Source organism: Aedes aegypti, chromosome 2 (assembly GCF_002204515.2).
Source record: "Aedes aegypti strain LVP_AGWG chromosome 2, AaegL5.0 Primary Assembly, whole genome shotgun sequence".
Classification (NCBI taxonomy): Eukaryota; Metazoa; Arthropoda; class Insecta; order Diptera; family Culicidae; genus Aedes; species Aedes aegypti.
The window spans coordinates 261,033,086-261,051,836 of NC_035108.1; the positions used below are offsets into that span (position 1 = coordinate 261,033,086).

Here is an 18,751-nt window from a genome sequence, read left to right on the forward strand (position 1 = left end):
TCAGCTCAAACGGAAATTTAGTTCTTCAGATCCGTGCTCTTGAAAATTTGAGGTTTGGCTTCGATTCATCTTCACCTTAAAGCACAGTCATAAATTTGATAGCTTGATCAATTTTTGGTGTACTTATGATGTTGATCGAAAAGCGGGAGAGAGAGAAATTACCTCAAGGGGGCGAAAGTCAAAAAAAACTTTGGGAAACACAGGTATAGAGAAAGGATAAAGCTTTTGTTTGAAGCTAAACAAATTGACAGCCATTATAAATGTATCCACCATCTTGAATTTCATCAGAAAAACCGTTATTTTACCATTAGCTCGTTTTGAATGTTGAGATCATCAGAAAATTGAGAAAAAAATTGATAAGAATAGGCTACAAAAACTAGGTGAGCAATAATATTTACCCTATGAAATGAATGATATACATTGTGTGTCACGGAAATTGGTATCAAATAATTATTCAAAGAACATGTTTCCAGCGTTTCAGTTTTCGATAGGTATTTTATTTACCAATTGTTTTCGTTATTATTGATGCCAATTGAACATCAATTTTCGTAAAACACTTAGTTTGCAAAGTTCCATGTATTTTTTTTCTCTGCTTTACTTTACTCTCCTACGCCACAATTTAACCGTTTTACATAGCCACTCGTGATTAGACAGATAATCCGTCAGAATTAATCGATGTCAATTGACTGCCCAAGTCATAATACCCTCACAGCTTGCGATTTAATCTAGCAGCTCCGTCGTCGGCCGGCAATTTATAACTTGAACCTCTTGAACCCTTCAGCCGTTCGCGTGAAGAGCCTCAAGAACAAGAATATCTACTAACCTCCGGCCAATGTACGCGAGCAGCGCAAGCAAATCAACAAGTCATCACCATTACGAAACGACCGCAGACTTTACGACCTTGAAGCAATCAATCAAGCACCCAATCCATCTTACTTTGGCCGAGTCCAGAGTCTTGCTCACGAGTGAGTGAACGAGAGGGGAAACCAGGATTTTACGATGTTCCACCAACCGCATAAAAGCGATGTCCAATCTAGACAATTCTTTTAATCTGCACATGAATCCATTAGGACCAAAGTAGGAGGTTTGTCTGGCAAATTTATACTGGTCCGAGTCGCCCCCAATCCGGAGTCAGGGAAGGATGCAAAAATAAAGCAGAATGCATCGAATTATACGACGTGTTTATGAAGGTAGTTGAAGAAGTTTTCCCGCTATACCCGTAGAGCGAAGGCCGGCAATCTGTTTTATGGCCGAAAAGTAACATCCTGCGCGCAAGGTGCGCTGATGGCAGTCCCAGGGATGGTAGCAGGTCTCTTTTTAGATTCTTGCCCACTATCTTAAGACAAGTCTACTTTTTAAAGGCGATAAAAAGAACCTCGCTGAAGTTGTACACGACCACCTGTGCTGAACAAAATACAATACCGCGACTACTGAAGTGGAAATGGAAGATCTCTGAAGTCTCCTTTTAATAAAAAACGGTCTCTTAAGATGATTAAATAGTATATTTTCAAGAGCACTAGTCTAGAGAAACAAACAGCGGTCTGAGCTAAAAAAGTTGATCATCACTAGCATGAAAACAATCGATCAAATTTTCAGCCCGAGCTGTTGTTTGTCTACTTTTGGTTTTTTATGTTTTGCACGCTTTTTGAGTTCTAACCTCGTTATAACTCTCATAATGTCACAAGTAATGTTAGAAATAATTAAAAACAAAACTATTAGAGATGTTTGACCGGATCCTCTGATCCTCTCCTTTAATCACGTCATCGTTCCGGTTTGGTCTCTTTTTCAGAAATGAGGTCTCTAAAGTTCCTATTTACACTCAGTCGCTACCAGCCCTGCAGTCGTCCGAGCGGCCTTATCATCCAGGGGTAAAATTTTCCCAAGAAAAGTAAAACGTTAGCCCGTGGCTCGCGCTTCACTCAAGTGTCCGCCCAATTGCAAGCAAAAACGCGAACGGTATAACTCTGAAGCGTAGGCATTAAACGGCGCGGATCGTTTTTACGATTGTTTTACATTAGTGTAAAATGTTCGAAACCGGGTGGAGGTGTCCAGAAGGAGTATGAGAGGTGGACAGGTCAATCCAGGTGGGATGATGTGTGCCCTCGCGACTGAATAAAGAGGCAATGTTATGACTTATTTTTGCTTATGGAGGCATTTTGTTGCCGGTAATCTATCATCAGATATAAAACACGCATTATAAGCAGGGAAACGAGATCTCAAGTTGCGATGAAGAAGTTTCAAGAATGTGGCAGCAAAGTGTGCAGGAGATGGGAGTTGGCACTCTCTGATGATACCGTAAATGGGTGACTGTGGAGGGCGTTGGTGCACTTTTTTCTGACAAGGAAGGTATTTGCAGCGGGTAGCCAAATTAACAAGCGTTTAAGGAGAAGATGAATCGAAGGCTTTGCTGCATCTTCACCTTAAAGACGCAATACAGTATGTGCTTTAGCAAAAAGCTGCTAAAAAAATAATTAGACATAAGCGATAATTTGATCATTTTTGACAATAAAAAAATAACAAATCAGCAATTAAAATATATTTTCTATCGGTATATTGATGATAATTAGAAATTGGCAATAAAAAAATAATCGATATTCTTATAAAAAATGAGAATAGGCAATAACAAAAATACAAATTAACACTAAAAGATTAATTAGTCAAACGATAAATCAATCAATCAAACTATATATCGAACAACATTCAATGAAAAACCTCAATTGAAAAATAATTAGCTTAAACATTAAAAATCCAGAAGCTTTCAATAAAAAGTGCAGAAACAGATAGCTATTTATAAGATTTTATGTGCTGTTTCCGATTTTTCTTTCAAAAATTTCTGATATTTTAGTCCTTATTTTTTTTTTCTCTTTTAAGATGCTGGTTTTTAGTGTTTTATTGCTGATTTTTGCGGCGATAACAATATTTTAAATGCTATTTTTTTTTTAATTACTAATTACTTTTAATGAATTATAAACTAGTAATTAAACATTCCAAAATAGCATTTAAAAATATATTTATCGCTTGTTTATAATTATTTTATTGACTGTTTTTGGAAAAACTAGTGATGATTATCCTTTTCCTAGGGCTTGATAATATTTTCCCCATTTGCAACGATTGTGTATTTATAAAACGGAGAAATATGATCGCGAATTTTTTGCAGGAGTTATAAATAGCTTTGACATACGACACTGAAGACGGCCTTACAGTTGAGGTCGAAATACGCGTATCTGTCAAAGGATACAAACTCTAGTGGAATTAAATTGTATAGTGTCTGATTCATAATCATAGGAATTGCTGCTTGAATAATGAGTGAATTCTCCGAATAAAATAGGTATTTCCCTAGCGAAATTTCTGAAGAAATCTATGCAATGTACATTAAAAAAAAATCCTGGATATAATGAAGCTATAATATTTGCAAGAATACCTGAAGAAATTCTTGCATAGATTGGTTGGAAAACTGTACAGAGGAAATATTAAACTTCATTTTCCTATTTATCAGAGTTTTTTTTTCAGTTTTTGGGATTTAGGATAATACCTAAAACCTACTTTAGCTAAATCTGTTGGTCGACTCTACCTACTTTTTAAGATCTACAATAATCATTTCACTTTACAGCAATCGAAAATCAATGTTTCTGCTACATAGAGCCGTCTGGTTGTATTACAACCAGCACAAGTCGTCGAGAACAAAAAATATTTAGCTGTTTAAATTTTCTTCTAGCAATAAATATCTCTTCCAACAAGCAGTGCACTTTAATGTGACAATAGCCAAGCTTAAAGTTGTCTCTCGGTTAAGTACGAGAGTTGGGTACGCGTTGTCGCCTTCCTTTGTGTGAATTAATGCGCCCGGCAGAAGTGGCAGGCAGACTGCTCACCGATGTACATAGCTATACGCCATCAGTTGTTGTGTCATTTCAGTTTTCCACTTCTGTTCCGGGTTTCCTATGCTCTCTCTATCTCGACAAAGGCTCCTCTTTATGTACCAATCTCTATGATGATGGCATATACAGTCACCCCACACAGTTGAATCACCCACAGTTTATAAATCAGCTGGTAAAAAAATCAACATTTATTGTCATTTGAAACCAAACTTTTTGAAACTTTGGGTGTTTCTGTTGAAACACAGCTTGCTCAATATTCATTCATAGCTGCCTATTTGCCTTGTCAGTGCACTAGACAACAAGTTCGATTTTATTCGATGAATGCGGTTCAGGATATTTCTCAAATCAATACCCTGATAGCCCTACGCGTTTTTCCTCTTCTAGAAGCCCTTTTACGATTGATTTGGTCTCAATCGATCTTTGTAGCCAACTGATTACTCCCGCTGATTTTGATTCTGATCATGTCCCTATTACCTTTCAAATATCCCATGATGCGATTCTCAATCTTATTAGCTCCACTTCCAATAATTCACGAGCCAGCTGGAATACATATAAAACATACATCGATAGTAGTAATCTTGATGTTAACTTGATATTGAAAATGCGCTCGACACTTTAACAAATTCAAATTGACAAATTGTTGAAGCAAGGGTCATAGAAAAACCAAAGTGTAAAGTAAAATTCGAATCCGTGATTATAGACGTTGATTTTCAACTCTTGATCTGTCTTAAAACGTGAGGAGAAGGCTATTTCAACGTACTCGCGATCCTGCTATGGACATTATACGACAGGATCTAAAAATTGAAAAACATTTTTGACATTGGCTCCTATACCTTTTGAAAATTATCTAAAAAAAAATCAGTAGCCAATTCCGGCACTGAAAGAGGGAAACAAATTATTACTAACTAATTGCGAAAAAGCTCAAAAACTTACTAAGCAGTTTGAAAACGCGTATAATTTTATATTTAGGACTCACTAGTCCAATCGAAAATTTCGGAAGCATTCTCAATCAAGAGAACTTCTTCGAAAATTCCTGGAAGAGTGTTTACATGAAGTGAGAACTATTATTAAAAAAATCAAAATATGTGTATGGCGATGATGGATTTTTTTCACATCCTCATAAAGAAACTTCCAGAAAGTGGTTTGTCATTCTTGGTTGATATATTTAACAAATGTTTATCCGATAAAACGATAAAACCGGACAGAAATCCAGCTGAAGCTTCTAGCGTCCAATCGCTTGCTCTCCTCCATCAGTAAACTTTTTAAAAGGGTAATTTTGAACAGAATGATGGTCGTTGATCTAGAAAATTCAATTTTTGTCTATGATGAGTTTAGATTCCGGTATGGACATTCGACCACTCATCAACTTTTACGTGTAGCAAATTTGATATATTCCAACAAATCTGAAAGCTATTCTACTGATCTTGCTCTTCTAAACTTATAAAAAGCATTCGACAGTGTTTGTCATGAAGGCTTGATTGTCAAATAAAAAAACGAGTTTTCAAACATACAATGTTAGAATAATCTAAAGTTATTTGTCAAATCGTACAGTTCAGGTTAAATATCAGAACTCCAGGTATGAAAGACTTCCTGTAGACATCTGACTTACCTGATTTACCTCAGGGATGTCAAAAATCTTTGTTTGCGGGTGATACAGGTTTCTCTGCCAAACGTCGAAGACTGCGTGTGGTAGACTGCACAACATATTTTAATATTTTTAATTCATACTTGCAAAAATATAAAAATTCTACTAATGCTTTCAAAACTCAACATAACATATTCCCACATAAACCAAAAGCTTTATTTGAAAACTTCAAGTAGAAATTATTTGAAACCTTCAAGTAGACAAGTTAAGTATCTAGGCCTCATGGTAGATAAAAATTGAGCTTTGATAAATCACATTGAGGGCATTCATGCCAAATGTAACTAATATATAAAATGTCTGTATCCAATTAGTAAGAGAAAATCTCATTTCTGCTGTTCTTCAAACAAATTTTCAGGCCGGTCATGTTGTATGCTAGTATGCTGTACCTATACGGTCCAGCTGTTGTAATATCAGGAAGAAAGTTCTGCGGAGGATTTAAAATAAAATTATGAAAATGATTCTGAAGCTTCTTCTTTGGTATAGTACCAATGAGTTACATAGAACATTCAATGTTAAAACATTGGAACAAATGTCGAATAAAATTAATAATTATTTTAGACATAAATAGTTGCAATCTTCCATTGCCGCGATAAATGCGTTACATATTTAGGTTATGTTCGGTTTCCTTAATTGAAAGCGTTTTTTCTCTTCTTCAACTGTAAGTATATTCTCAACATAACCATTTGACGTTGAATGCATTAAAATATATTGTTTACTAGTGGTCCCGGCAAACTTCGTCTTGCCATCAAGTAGGCTGTTGAAAAACGCTATGCAAGTCCCGTGTAGAAAATGTCAGATTAGTTTTCTCCCGTTTTCCCACTATCCCAAAGACTTTCCTTAACTTTTTCTTCGCACAAACACGTCGGAGCTCTGGACGAATTCAACAGTGAAAGAAACATGTAAGTCCAATCACCTGTTCTCAAGCCATTTCGTGACATACAAACATCATTCCATTTTTATTTATATAGATTTTGTTTTCTATAATACATACAATTTGCTCAAATCCTTAACCTTCGGGCTGTCGCGCTGTTGTACTTTGTACAACAATTGTGATTTATATGCTATCATTTTGCAATACAGATATTTATCGTCACCAAACCAAAATGTATTCTTCAAGAATATTTTAAAGAATAATACTCGACAGTTTTTGTTTACAGTATGGCCCTTCATAATGCGGTAAAATCAACAACTGTACATAGAAGTCGCATAATAATAAACGCAATTTATACGGTTCACGATTTGAAATCGGTACAACTCAAAATCCCGATAATTTCGAAACTTGGTGTCTTCAGTAGAGTTGTTTTGGAGGTGGATCGCTATCTGATGGTACCTCCTTCAATTTGGAATTTACCGCTAGGTGGCACTAGTGGGCATGGAACTTTTACTTTTGTTTTGCGGATATTTCAGGATCCTGACCTTTTAGAGACCTGGCCTGGTCTTTGGCAAAGTTGTTCAGTAAGTCAAGGACTATCATTGTACGAGCTAGTTGATTCAAATTTTGCCACCAGGTACGATAGTGAGCATAAAACTTTGGTTTGCGGATACTTCGGCCGGTGGAACTAAAGTGTTGAACTAGCGTCAGTTAAAAAACACTTTAATAAAGACAAAAAATTTATTTATTATTTATTTTAGCCAACCTCGAACTTCAAGGATTAAACAAAGAAACCATTTGAGCTACTGAACAACTCTGCCGAAGATGCCATCTTACTAAGTTACCTGGTTGCAAAATTTAGAACCAACTATCACGATCAGTGATAGTCCTTGAGTTACTGAACAACTTTGCCGAAGACGCCATATTTCTAAATGGTCAGACTCTTGGGATATTCGTAAAACCAAGGGTGTTGTACAAAGTACAAAAATTCGCGCGACAACCGAAAGGTTAATTGATTCATAATTGTGGGACCAGTGTGCTAGGCTCAGAGGACGGTGTATAAGATTATGTACTACAGAGCGCAACAGTGATAAGTGCTGACAAGTGGGACTGCTACGAGCATCGCTGTGGTGTCCCATACTCTCAACTATACCAACGCCATTGTTTCAGCAGAACGGTTCTCTATAGAAGGGGTGCAAACTTTCCGGCACAAATAGCCCAGAAATTGAAAATCGATATCAAGGGGGAACACACGTCAACGATTATTCTTTGCGGCGGTGGATTCTGAACGGTGACAATGAAGTAGCATATTTATGCCCAAGCACGTTTCGCTTCGTCTAACAATCGCAGTCTGGAAGTGGAGATTTGTCTACCTTAACCAGCCCCCCTCATTGCAGAACCCGTTTGGGTCGGCTTTTCAAAGAATTTTCGATCTAACTTTTATACCGACCAAGATATTTACCGTATATCTCTATTCTTTTGTTTCTTTCCGACAGACACCAGAGGAGAAATGTCCTTTGTATCCAGTTGAGCTATCCACCGAGCTAATACTGGCATGCACTGTGGCCCTGTCACCGACAAACTCACTCAAGCAGACACACCCAAAGGTTGTGGAACGCCTTCCGGATCTCATAAGGTAAGTGGCGTGAGCGAGCACACTCTATGTTGCGCCCCGGCATTCGGTTTCCCGCTCTGACTCCTTGTGCAGTGCACACAAACACACATTCTGTAGGCTAGAAGATGTGATAGTCTTTGCTGTGCAACAGCTTTTCCGTTGTGGTGTTGGTTGATCTTAATTCTCTACACGAGAAACGAATGTACAATATAATTGAACCGCACACTACTTCACAAAGAGCATAGATATATGTTGCAGTAGTGTGTCAGCAGAACCAACATGTATGCTATAGCGACTTTTGTCGCCTAAGGGAACATAGCTTTAACGTCGTTGATGTTATCTAGAATATGCATTACCATACCACAAATACTTGAACCCATACCCATACGGGTCCTCAGGTTACGATGATGAACGGTGGTGGTAAGCATCTATCCAAAAAGCCTGCTTACTATCCGCAGCATAAATCGTATGTAAACTAGAAATCGTGATGAGCTGCATGCTGCAGAGTGCCCCGGTTCGTCTGTTTTTTGGAAGCCATGGCATTTTTGCAAACCCGCTCATCCGTGTATTATTCGTGGAGCTGAGTTGTTGGGGCTGAGTAAGTATATGTATGAATTTCTCTGTCTACGCCAAATCGGCGGACGACCCGTGCGAGTTCAAGGCTAAAGCTTTTAGGCTAAGCCATCCCCCGAACATGATGACGGCGGCGGTGACGGCATTGTCCACCACATTCCGGCTCCGGTGGTGTCGGAATGGTGTCTCAAGCCCCCCGGTTCGAGGTGTTTTGTATATTTTATGCGTTATTTATTGAATATTTAATTTTGACTTATGTACTTTCTTGGTGAATTATGCATCGGTGCGGTTTGCCGGAGGTGGTTTGCTTGAATTTTGTTTTCTATTTAATAAATCAAACTATGCATGGCAGTGAAGTTTCGGTCATATTTACTGGGTGTTTCTGTGGATTGGAGAGGCCATAGAAACACGTTGGGGAAGGTCTATAAGTTAAGTGTTAGTTTTCAATTGATGATCAAGTGGAGATGTTACTTTAAAAATTGTCTTATCTCTAAAATTAAATAAACGAAAAACCGAATTAGTACTATACTATTTAATTCCGCTAGAGTTTTAGAGATCTCTAGCGGAATTAATTGGCATAGTACTAAATTCGAGTTTTCGTTTATTTATAAGTTTTCCACTAAAGAGCTCGAAGATTCATTATTATCTTTGAAAATGTTTTAAATTTTGAACAAAAGTATAACAATTTAAATTGTGAAAGAATAAATTTCAGTTTTAAAGACATAGATACAGTACAGCAAAATAACCAAGTTTTATAGCCGACTCACGTGGTCACGGAGGCTTAAAATCATCGGAAAATGTGCGAGAAAATGTTGGTAATTATATTTTCTATCGGATAATTATGCTTTATAATTCAAGTTGCAGCTTAAATTATTTGTCCGTTATGTCTTTATTTTCGATTCAAATGTGTATTATCAATTGAATATTTAATATCAAAAGGTACCGCGGGGCAAGTGGGTAAATGGGATAAGTGAGGTTTGGAAAATAATTCTGAGATTCCGGCACGACTACCGATTTTATGAATTTCTAATTTCCGTGTGAATTCTGGCATTACGGTAATTATGTTGTTTCCTAGGAATTCTAGGATGTCGGTAGGAATTATTTTATAGGGTAATTCTTAATTTTGCGTGTGAATTCTGACATCCCGGATTCTCAGATTTCCTCTGGAATCCTGGAAATCCTGTATTAGTAGAAGCCATTCTAGGAATGTTAAGGAGATATTAAAAAAAAACTCTAGAATTCGGGTAGGAATGGGATTCCGGTTATAATTCTCTTGGTTGTCTGTTGCTATCTTCGAGATGGTATTTCTGTAATAATGAGATTTAGGTGGGAATCCTACTAATTCTGGTGTGGATCTTTGCAATTCTGGTAAAAAGCTTTGAGATTCAGTTGATTTACAGTTCCGTTGGGATTTCGGAGCAAAACGTTATTTTGGATTTTTTGAATGTCGGTTAATATCTTCTCTTATATCAATTGATTTTTTTCGATATCGAGAATCATAATAATTTTGATGGGAACCCTAGTGTTTCATTCTGAATTCTAACGATTACTATCGAAGTCACTACAATTCCCTTAAAAATCTCAACATTCACATCATATTGGATTGATTACAAGATTACACCGAATTTGGTGAAACACAATATTTAAAAAAAATCAGCAATTACTGGACTCACAAGAATTTTCAATGAAGATTCCTACCAGAGTTCCAAAAAAATCCTTCCTCAATTCAACCATTAATGTGAGAACTGATTTTTATTTCTAGGAATTCCATGGTTACTACCAGGAACCCTACCGAAAAAACTAGATTATCATAGTAATACTTTGGATTTCCGGAATTCAACATGTTGTTCAAATAAAACACAAAGGAAGCTTCACCGCCATTTCACCTGAATCTTAGTAGTGGTTTCAAAAATGCTAAGTTTAATGTGGTTCCTAGTGGTTCCTAGTCTAATCATTAAAAAAAGTTGAAATCTGCGATAAATGAACTCATATGTTTAACTTTTTTCGTTATTATATTTATATGATGCAGTGGCGTAGCAAGATATTATTTCTTGGAGCAGCGTACAAAAAAAAACTTTTTCGAACCTTTTTTTCTTACCTACATCCAAAACTGCTAAACCATTCATATTGTATATTGAAAAACTAAATTATCTCATATTTATGCATAAAAACTGAAAAAAAGAATATCAAAAATCATACTCCGGATAATCGAGTCTAAAATTCCGGATAATCGAGTCACCGGATAACCGAGTCTTCGGATAATCGAATCCGACCTGTACTATCAAATTCTATTATATTTCCTACAAACACCATGGACATATTGCCAAAAACATATGTTGGTATCACAGGAACTCAAAAGACTTGAGATTCATTCGGTTTAGGGACTAAAGGTCGAAAGACAGAATGTCGAAAGCACTAATAGTTGAGAGACAAAAGGTCGGCTCACTTGAGTATTAAGAGTTTATGCAGTATAATCGGGGCCTTCCTCAGCCGAATGGTTAGAGTCCGTGGCTACAAAGCAAAGCCATGCTGAAGGTGTCCGGGTTCGATTCCCGGTCGGTCCAGGATCTTTTCACAATGGAAATTTCTTTGACTTCCCTGGGCATAGAATATCGTCGTACTTGCCACACGATATACGAATGCGAAAATGGCAAAAACACTAGGCTAAGAAGCAGGCTTTTAAAATTTAATCAAAAGTTGTTTTTGTATTCCACAATACGTTTAAAATAATTTTTTTTCGCAAACCGCATATAAATATATATTTGTTCCGATACATATTTACCCTTAAGAGGCGTGGACGACTTCTTATGCTGATGAGAATCCCAAAAGGATTCTGATAAGTATCCTAGAAGGCTTCTAATGAGATCCCCGAAAGGTTTTTGATTAAAATCCTGGACAGTTCCTGAGGAAAATACTGGAATTTCAGATGAGATCTCTGCAATGTTTCTGACGTGAATCCTAGAATGTTTGGAAAGAATCGTGGAAAGATTTGCAATTATTTATCCTGGATTATGCTTCGAATTTTATTCTGAAGAAAAATTTGGAAAGGAGATCGATGAGAATCATGAAAGGATTCACATGAGAATCCTGTAGAGATTTTGATGAAAATGCTGGAAGTTTCCTGGAATGATTCTGATGAGAAACCTGGAAGGATACTGATAAGATTCTTGGAAGTATTCTGATGAGAATTCGATATCGATGCTGATAAATTCCTGGAAGGATTCTGATGAGAATCGTGAGAGGATTCTGATGACTGCTTTGAAAGGATTCAGATGAGATTCCTGAGAAAACTTCTGATTTATACGGGAATTCTGACAAGCATCTCGAGAGATGATCTCTGTTGAAAATACTGAGAGGATTCCGAAGAGAATTCTGAGAGAATTTTGATGAGAATTCTGCGAGCAATCTGATGTCCAGGGTGGCCACCGAATCGGGAAAAACGGGAAAAAGACGGGAATTTGAATCTATCGGGAAAAAGACGGGAAAAAACGGGAATTTGTGATGGTCACCGGGAAAATCATTTTGAACGAACATCTTCAAGCTCTAAATCTACAAACCATCAAAAATAAGTTTTAGAATGTTGATATGGTTGATCATATTGCCATCTGTTATCTTGGATAGATAGGTTTCAAACATGATTTTCTTGTTGAAATAGTCTAGTTTGCTACACTAAAGTTGGTTGGTAATGTTTCGAAATATTTTATGATTTTTTTCGCTTACTAATAGGGCTTAATTTTTACTTTAACTTATCTGACTCAGAGTTCTGAAACTTTTAACAGAAGGTTTAAGCACTCAAACATATTTGATTCATAGTTTTCTTTAGTTATTTTAGTATTTTAGTTTACAGCGGCTTTGTTCCATCCTCACCTTAAACATATTTACTTTAGTGAACTCTTCATATTTATGAAGAAATAAAAGACGAAACACTAAAAATTGAAATACTTTAAAAAGGGTAAAAGGATGCACAAAAGGGACATATCTAGGTATTTAAATTAAAAATGGAATGGTGTTTGTATGTCACGAGTTGGCTTGAGAACGGGACGACTGATTTGAACAATTCTTTTACTTTTGTTTTCCTCAAGGGTTCCGACGTGTTTGAGTGGAAGAACATTTTTCGAAATCCTCCAAGAAAGTTGAGAAAACAGGAAATGCGAATTTGACATAAAATTCGGGAATATTTCCCGAATACGACGTTTTCCGGGACACTAAATGTTTAAGTGAATCAAAAGAATGGGGTGTAAGTGATAGAATCCCACTTTTGAGAAAAATGACTTTTAAGTTTTTTCAACAATTTTTCATTCCATACTAATTGTACGAGAGCCAAAAAAACACATGCCAAACTTCTACGAATATTATTTGTTTCTTATTGGACGGAAAAATCACCTAAAAATACCGTTTTAAAGCTTAAAGTACAATTTTTTGGTATGTTCAACTAAAAAACCGATTAATGGGTTATTTTTGTGCGTTCCGGGAAACCGGGAAAATTTTGAAAATTATACCGGGAAAACCGGGAAAAAAGCGGGAATTTCATAACGGATTTTTGGTGGCCACCCTGTGTCAATTCTGCGATGATTTTGATGAGTACTGGTGAGAATCATGAATAGATTCTAATGAAGTATCCCGGGAGCATAACGCGCCGTCTAAAGAAGGAAACGTTTTTAGCTATGAAGTACATTATTACATATAAGCTTTTTTTTTAATAATTATCTAATAGACAAACATATTTTATTTCAAATAGTAGAAATAGCCATCCATCTTAATTTTTTCTGGAGTTAATATATCAATTTAAATAAAAAAAACGCTTGCTGACCACCGGAGATGCCCGTACTGTGGGTCATTTCAGTTTTTGTACCAAAACTAGGCATGTGAAGGCTTAATTTTCATGGTTTTGAATACTTGTGACATTTCTAGTTCAATAATTGAAAATGACCACTTTGGTTCTTCTAACCCAGGAATGACCACCGAAGTTACCCATATTGTGGGACATTTCAGCTTTGTACCAAAACCAAGCATGCGACGGTTCATTCTTCATGATTTTGAAAACCTGTGACTTTTCTAGTTCAATTATAGATGAATGATCACTCTGGCTAATTGTGACTGAAAATAAAACCTGAAGTTAGTAGACACACAAGTCAATTTGGACATATTGAAATGAAAAAAAATGTGAAAAATAATGGAACCCTTCTGGTGAGCTTCATTCCAACGACCCTCAATACGCTAGAATGGACGCGTTAATCAACTACGCCACAGGGTGGTAGGTCATTTGGCATAAAGTCGTTTGGCATAATGGACATTTGGCATAAAGTCGTTTGGTATAATGGTTATTTGGCATAATAGTCGTTTGGCATAATGAGTCTGAAAACAAGAATTGGCATCAGGCTTATTTTTGAGTTAATTGAAACAAAATGACACTTTATTCAACAATCATATGTTCTTGAATAAACAAAAGCATGTTAGCAAAGTTATTGCTAATAGTATTTCATTATTTATCCAGAAATTACCCTTCTTTCAAATATTAATGGTTTGGTATAATGGTTATTTGGCATAATAGTCGTTTGGCATAATGAGTCTGAAAACAAGAATTGGCATCAGGCTTATTTTTGAGTTAATTGAAACAAAATGACACTTTATTCAACAATCATATGTTCTTGAATAAACAAAAGCATGTTAGCAAAGTTATTGCTAATAGTATTTCATTATTTATCCAGAAATTACCCTTCTTTCAAATATTAATGCTTCTTTTGAGTTCCGCATTGGAATTTTTTTTTGCACTGAAGATTTTAAATATTTAGCACAAATTTACCCTTCTTTCAAACAGTATATGTGTTTTTTTCCAAACATGCAAGGCTGGTAGCGAGTCACTTTTTAGTGACTTGGTCACTTTTTTGAGGCCAGTCACTTTAAAGTCTCTTTTTTGAAGCCATTTCAACTAAAGTCACTTTTTATGTCAAAAAGTCACTTTTTTCAACTATTTTGAGCTAAATTTTCGGGAGAAAATAATGCACCGGCCTTTTTTAATTTAGGCTAAATTTTAAGTTAGGTCATCACCAGAAAATCTTCTTGTCGGTATCAAAATAGTGGTTCATGGTTTCCATGTGGAAAAAAACTTTAAAAAAGTTAATCTTTCATTGAGTTCCACGTAACTTGTAATGCAGGTCGGACTCGAATATCCGGAGACTCGATTATTTGGTGACTCGATTATCCGGAAATAATCGAGTCTAAGATTATCCGAAGTATGTTTTTTACATTCTTGGTGTTCAGTTTTTATGCATATGCATATGAGATAATTTAGTATTACAATAAACAATATGAATAGTTTAGCTGTTTTGAACGTAGGTAAAAAAGGGTTTTAAAAAGGTTATTTTTAGTGTATTTTTCTTTTTTCTTCTCAAAACTCCTAATATTCCTACAAATAATTTCTGGCTACGCCATTGCATCATAGAATTAAAAAAAAATGATTATATTTAAGTTATTTTATCGCAGATAATAATATCAAAGAATAAATATTTAATGTTCTATTTGAGAGTAAAAACTTATCATGCTTCCTAGGACAGACTTTATTTGCAAACCAAACCTTTAAAAATGGCCGAATAGATCTAAGCTAGAGTATACCCTAAGGTAACGGCGTAAAACCGAGTTGTTTTTAAAAACGACGTAAAAAAGACTCGTGTTTTTCGACTATTAATTTATGGTCAATTTATCGTTTTCATTGAATCGTTCATGAAATCTTGCATGCATTCTTCAAAGAAATGTGGAGCGTCCTCTTCTTGGATTTTTTGATTCACTTCGGCAGGAGGTTTTTGAAAGCCATAGAGTTTATATTTGGCAATAATATGCGCGGTATTGCAGTATTTTTCATTCCAATTCGACCAACCCCCAATGTCAAGTGAATCATGAAAGTGTCCAAGTAATTTTGATTGAAATATTAGAAGATTAGTGCTATTAACTACTTTTAAAGAATAACACAAAAGAACAGCCTGTTAAACCTATCGTCTTTATGTTAAATGTCCATTCAACCAAACGTACGTCCCATTAAACTTACTGATGGAAAATTCCAATGTCACTTATATCAACCATTTGTTCTTTTTAAGCCGGCGTTTGAAGGATGCGCTTTTAAGAAGTATTTCAATCATGTTCGATCTTCTATCATCATTTTATATTTGAAATATTGATTAATGCCCAAGTATAACATTTTCCGTAATCTTGATCTGGTTACATAAAATATTAACCTTATTAGGTAGGAGAGTTTGGATGGAAATGTGAAACGACTAAAATTTTATTTTTTTCAAATGTTCCAAATCGTATTGAAATTTACAAAATAAAATACTTTGGTGATACTTAGACACAACATTTTGAAAAGATTGAAAATATGCTAAAAAAGGAATATTTATGTAAAAGTAAACTTTTCTGTTTGAAAAATTGTTGGGAATATCTTAAAGTTTTGGAAGTACAATAAAAATTTCCAAATATGGTACTCAACTAGACTTACTACCTGCAGAAGATCATATTGAATATTCCCAATCTATTGGATATTGATCGTAAAACAGTATATTAGAATTGAAATAAAACTGATTTCGGTTGGATTTTCAAGTCACTTTTAGTCACTTTTTCGAAAATCGAAAGTCACTTTTTAGTCACTTTTTTCTCAAATCTGGTCACTAAAATAACTTTTTTCGGTACCAATTTTTGCTACCAGCCCTGCAAACATGATGTAACCATAATTATAGGTATAAATAGTGTTGAATCAAAATTTAAATAAATTTCACCTTCTTTTATACATAGGCTGTTCTTTGGAGCTATATTGTAAATATTTTTTGTTTCCAACTGACAGAAGGGCGGCAATCGATAACATTGATCTGCTCAAGTTATTGACGAAAAGAGAAATCGATTACTGCAGTTACTTCGATGAGTTGAGCTACTTTTCCCCGAATGTCGTTTGCCTGAACGCCAGTTTTCCGAATGCCAGTTCCCTGATTATCTCGTTTCCCCGATTATCCCACGTTCCCGAAAAGTTTTTGGCACTCATAATTGTCGTAACTTTTTACATTTCAAGGTGGTGAACGAACTAACCATCTAATATGCATCCTTCTTTGTTTAATTGGCGTCCTCAGCATTTTTTCCAACATGTGCTTAGCCAAGAATGACAGAATACCTTCTTCTTTTGATTGCTTATCTTTCTCTGTTGCTCACTATCAAGCCACTAAAGACTATTATAGCTTCTATTTAAATTGCACCACTTTTCGAGGAAACCGGTCCTTCGGGGAACTGGCATTCGGGGAACCGATGATTCTGAACGCAATTTTTGATGTCATTTCATTGTATTATGCCGCGATAATTTTTGGCGTCTTCTTTTATATGTAATCATAAATGTTGCCTTCTTTTGAAAATAGACTGTTCGTTATATTTATACTGTTTTAAATTTTTATTATTAAGTAAAGCTAAATGTTGACCTATTTTTATATTTTGCTGTATTATAAATTCTTGCAAGACGTGCTGTAAGAATGATTATTACTCAACATATTTTTTTTGCGAATACATGATCTCTTTTGCCGTTTTTGGATAATAGACGGTGTTTTTGACGTACACTTTCAAAATTAAAATTTATATTGAATCGTTCAAAAGTTTTGCCACACATATTGTTTTTTTTTTAAATGCGTTGTTCATTTCAGTTATGCTGTGGGAACTTTTTTTATGCGTTAGAGCCTCAAACATTTTAAACGAAAAATTATCTGCTCTCGTTTATATGCTATTTTTGCATAATGCTGTAATAATAGGATTAGAGCTTTAAATATTTTGCAAATAAATTTTCCCTTCTTTTATAAAGTAATTTTCATCAAGTGTTCACGTCCAAACTGAGACAAAGCTTCATCTGCAGCGAAATATTCTATGAGCGAAATATTCTACTGCGAACTTCCTTTGCCAATTTAATATTTTCAGATATGTAGATCGCAACAAGCTATTCTATATTCTAGAGATATTCTATGTTCTGAGATGTAGAAAAAAAATATTGTTCGGAATAGATCTTCCACCAGACCCGTTACGAGTTTTATTTAGTTATGCTCTCTGATGTCACAACAATTTTTGACATTCATAGCTTGGAAAATCTCTGAACAAACACCATGATTATTGCAAACCAAATGACCATTATGCCAATCGACCATTATACCAAACAACCATTATGCCAAACGACTTTATGCGCGCGTCGTTCGCGTACCACGGTGGAATAGTATCGCGGATAGCGTTAGTAGTGTTTGATCCTTTGATCTTGTCGCTTGCTCCTGTGGGCGAGCGACGAACACTTGTTCGGCGTTCAATGCTTTTATCGAGTAATATCGCGAATCCAGTTAGGCGCATCCATTTCAATTTATCGTTTACCAAAACGAATCCTTTACCCAAACCTTTCACATATTCGAACTCCCAGTATCTACTGCAGAGGACTCTTCGGCTTCCAGAAAGCAAGTAACACGTCAACATTTCCCTCCCATCCCTAAATTGACCTGCATTCGGACGCAGCCGGCGCCGTTATTGTTTATTATAATAATGAGAGCACCAGTGTCACATTGACAATTGTAACCGCATAACAGTCACAGTTACATGAGCCTCGGAAAGTAGTAGCAACGAAATTTCTATCGGAATTATTTTCTGACTATCCACCCAATATGCGATATGAGTTGTACAAAATGTCAGCCTTAAATAAGCTCTTTTGAATTCTTAATGATTTTTTTGAAATTTTAGTTTCCTCCCATACTGCAGTAAAATGCAAACTTGGTATCCCATTTACTCAATGCCTACTTTTGTCGAATATTACAAATATGCAGTTATGGGCAGAACTGTTCTTGCAATAACGGAGTAGTATCTGCGGGCGGTCAATCATGCTCATGCTCATGCTCAATTTAAATAAAAAACGCTTGCTTATCTGCATTTTTATTTTTTGAAGAAGCGAATCTCAAGTCTCACTCCATATATCGATGTGAAAAAATTATCATATAATTCTATACATGTAGTGTACAATTCAGAAAATTCCATAAAATCGTTCCACTAAAACTCGCAAATCCCGAGTTTTAGTGGACCGATTTTATGGAATTTTCTGAATTGTACACTACATATACACTGCAAAGTTTTGATGAAAATTGATAGAGTGAGACAAAATATAGGTAAAAAAACCGGTCTTC

General features: G+C 35.6%; 1 protein-coding gene across 1 annotated transcript in view; it reads left to right on the forward strand.

Annotated features, from left to right (window-relative positions):
• LOC5570926 overlaps positions 1–18,751 on the forward strand; it is a 231,975-nt gene that overhangs the window by 80,477 nt on the left and 132,747 nt on the right. Inside the window, exon 8 of the mRNA XM_021844903.1 lies at positions 7,888–8,027. Coding sequence (XP_021700595.1) covers positions 7,888–8,027 — 140 coding nt within the window. The remainder of the gene's footprint in view (positions 1–7,887; positions 8,028–18,751) is intronic.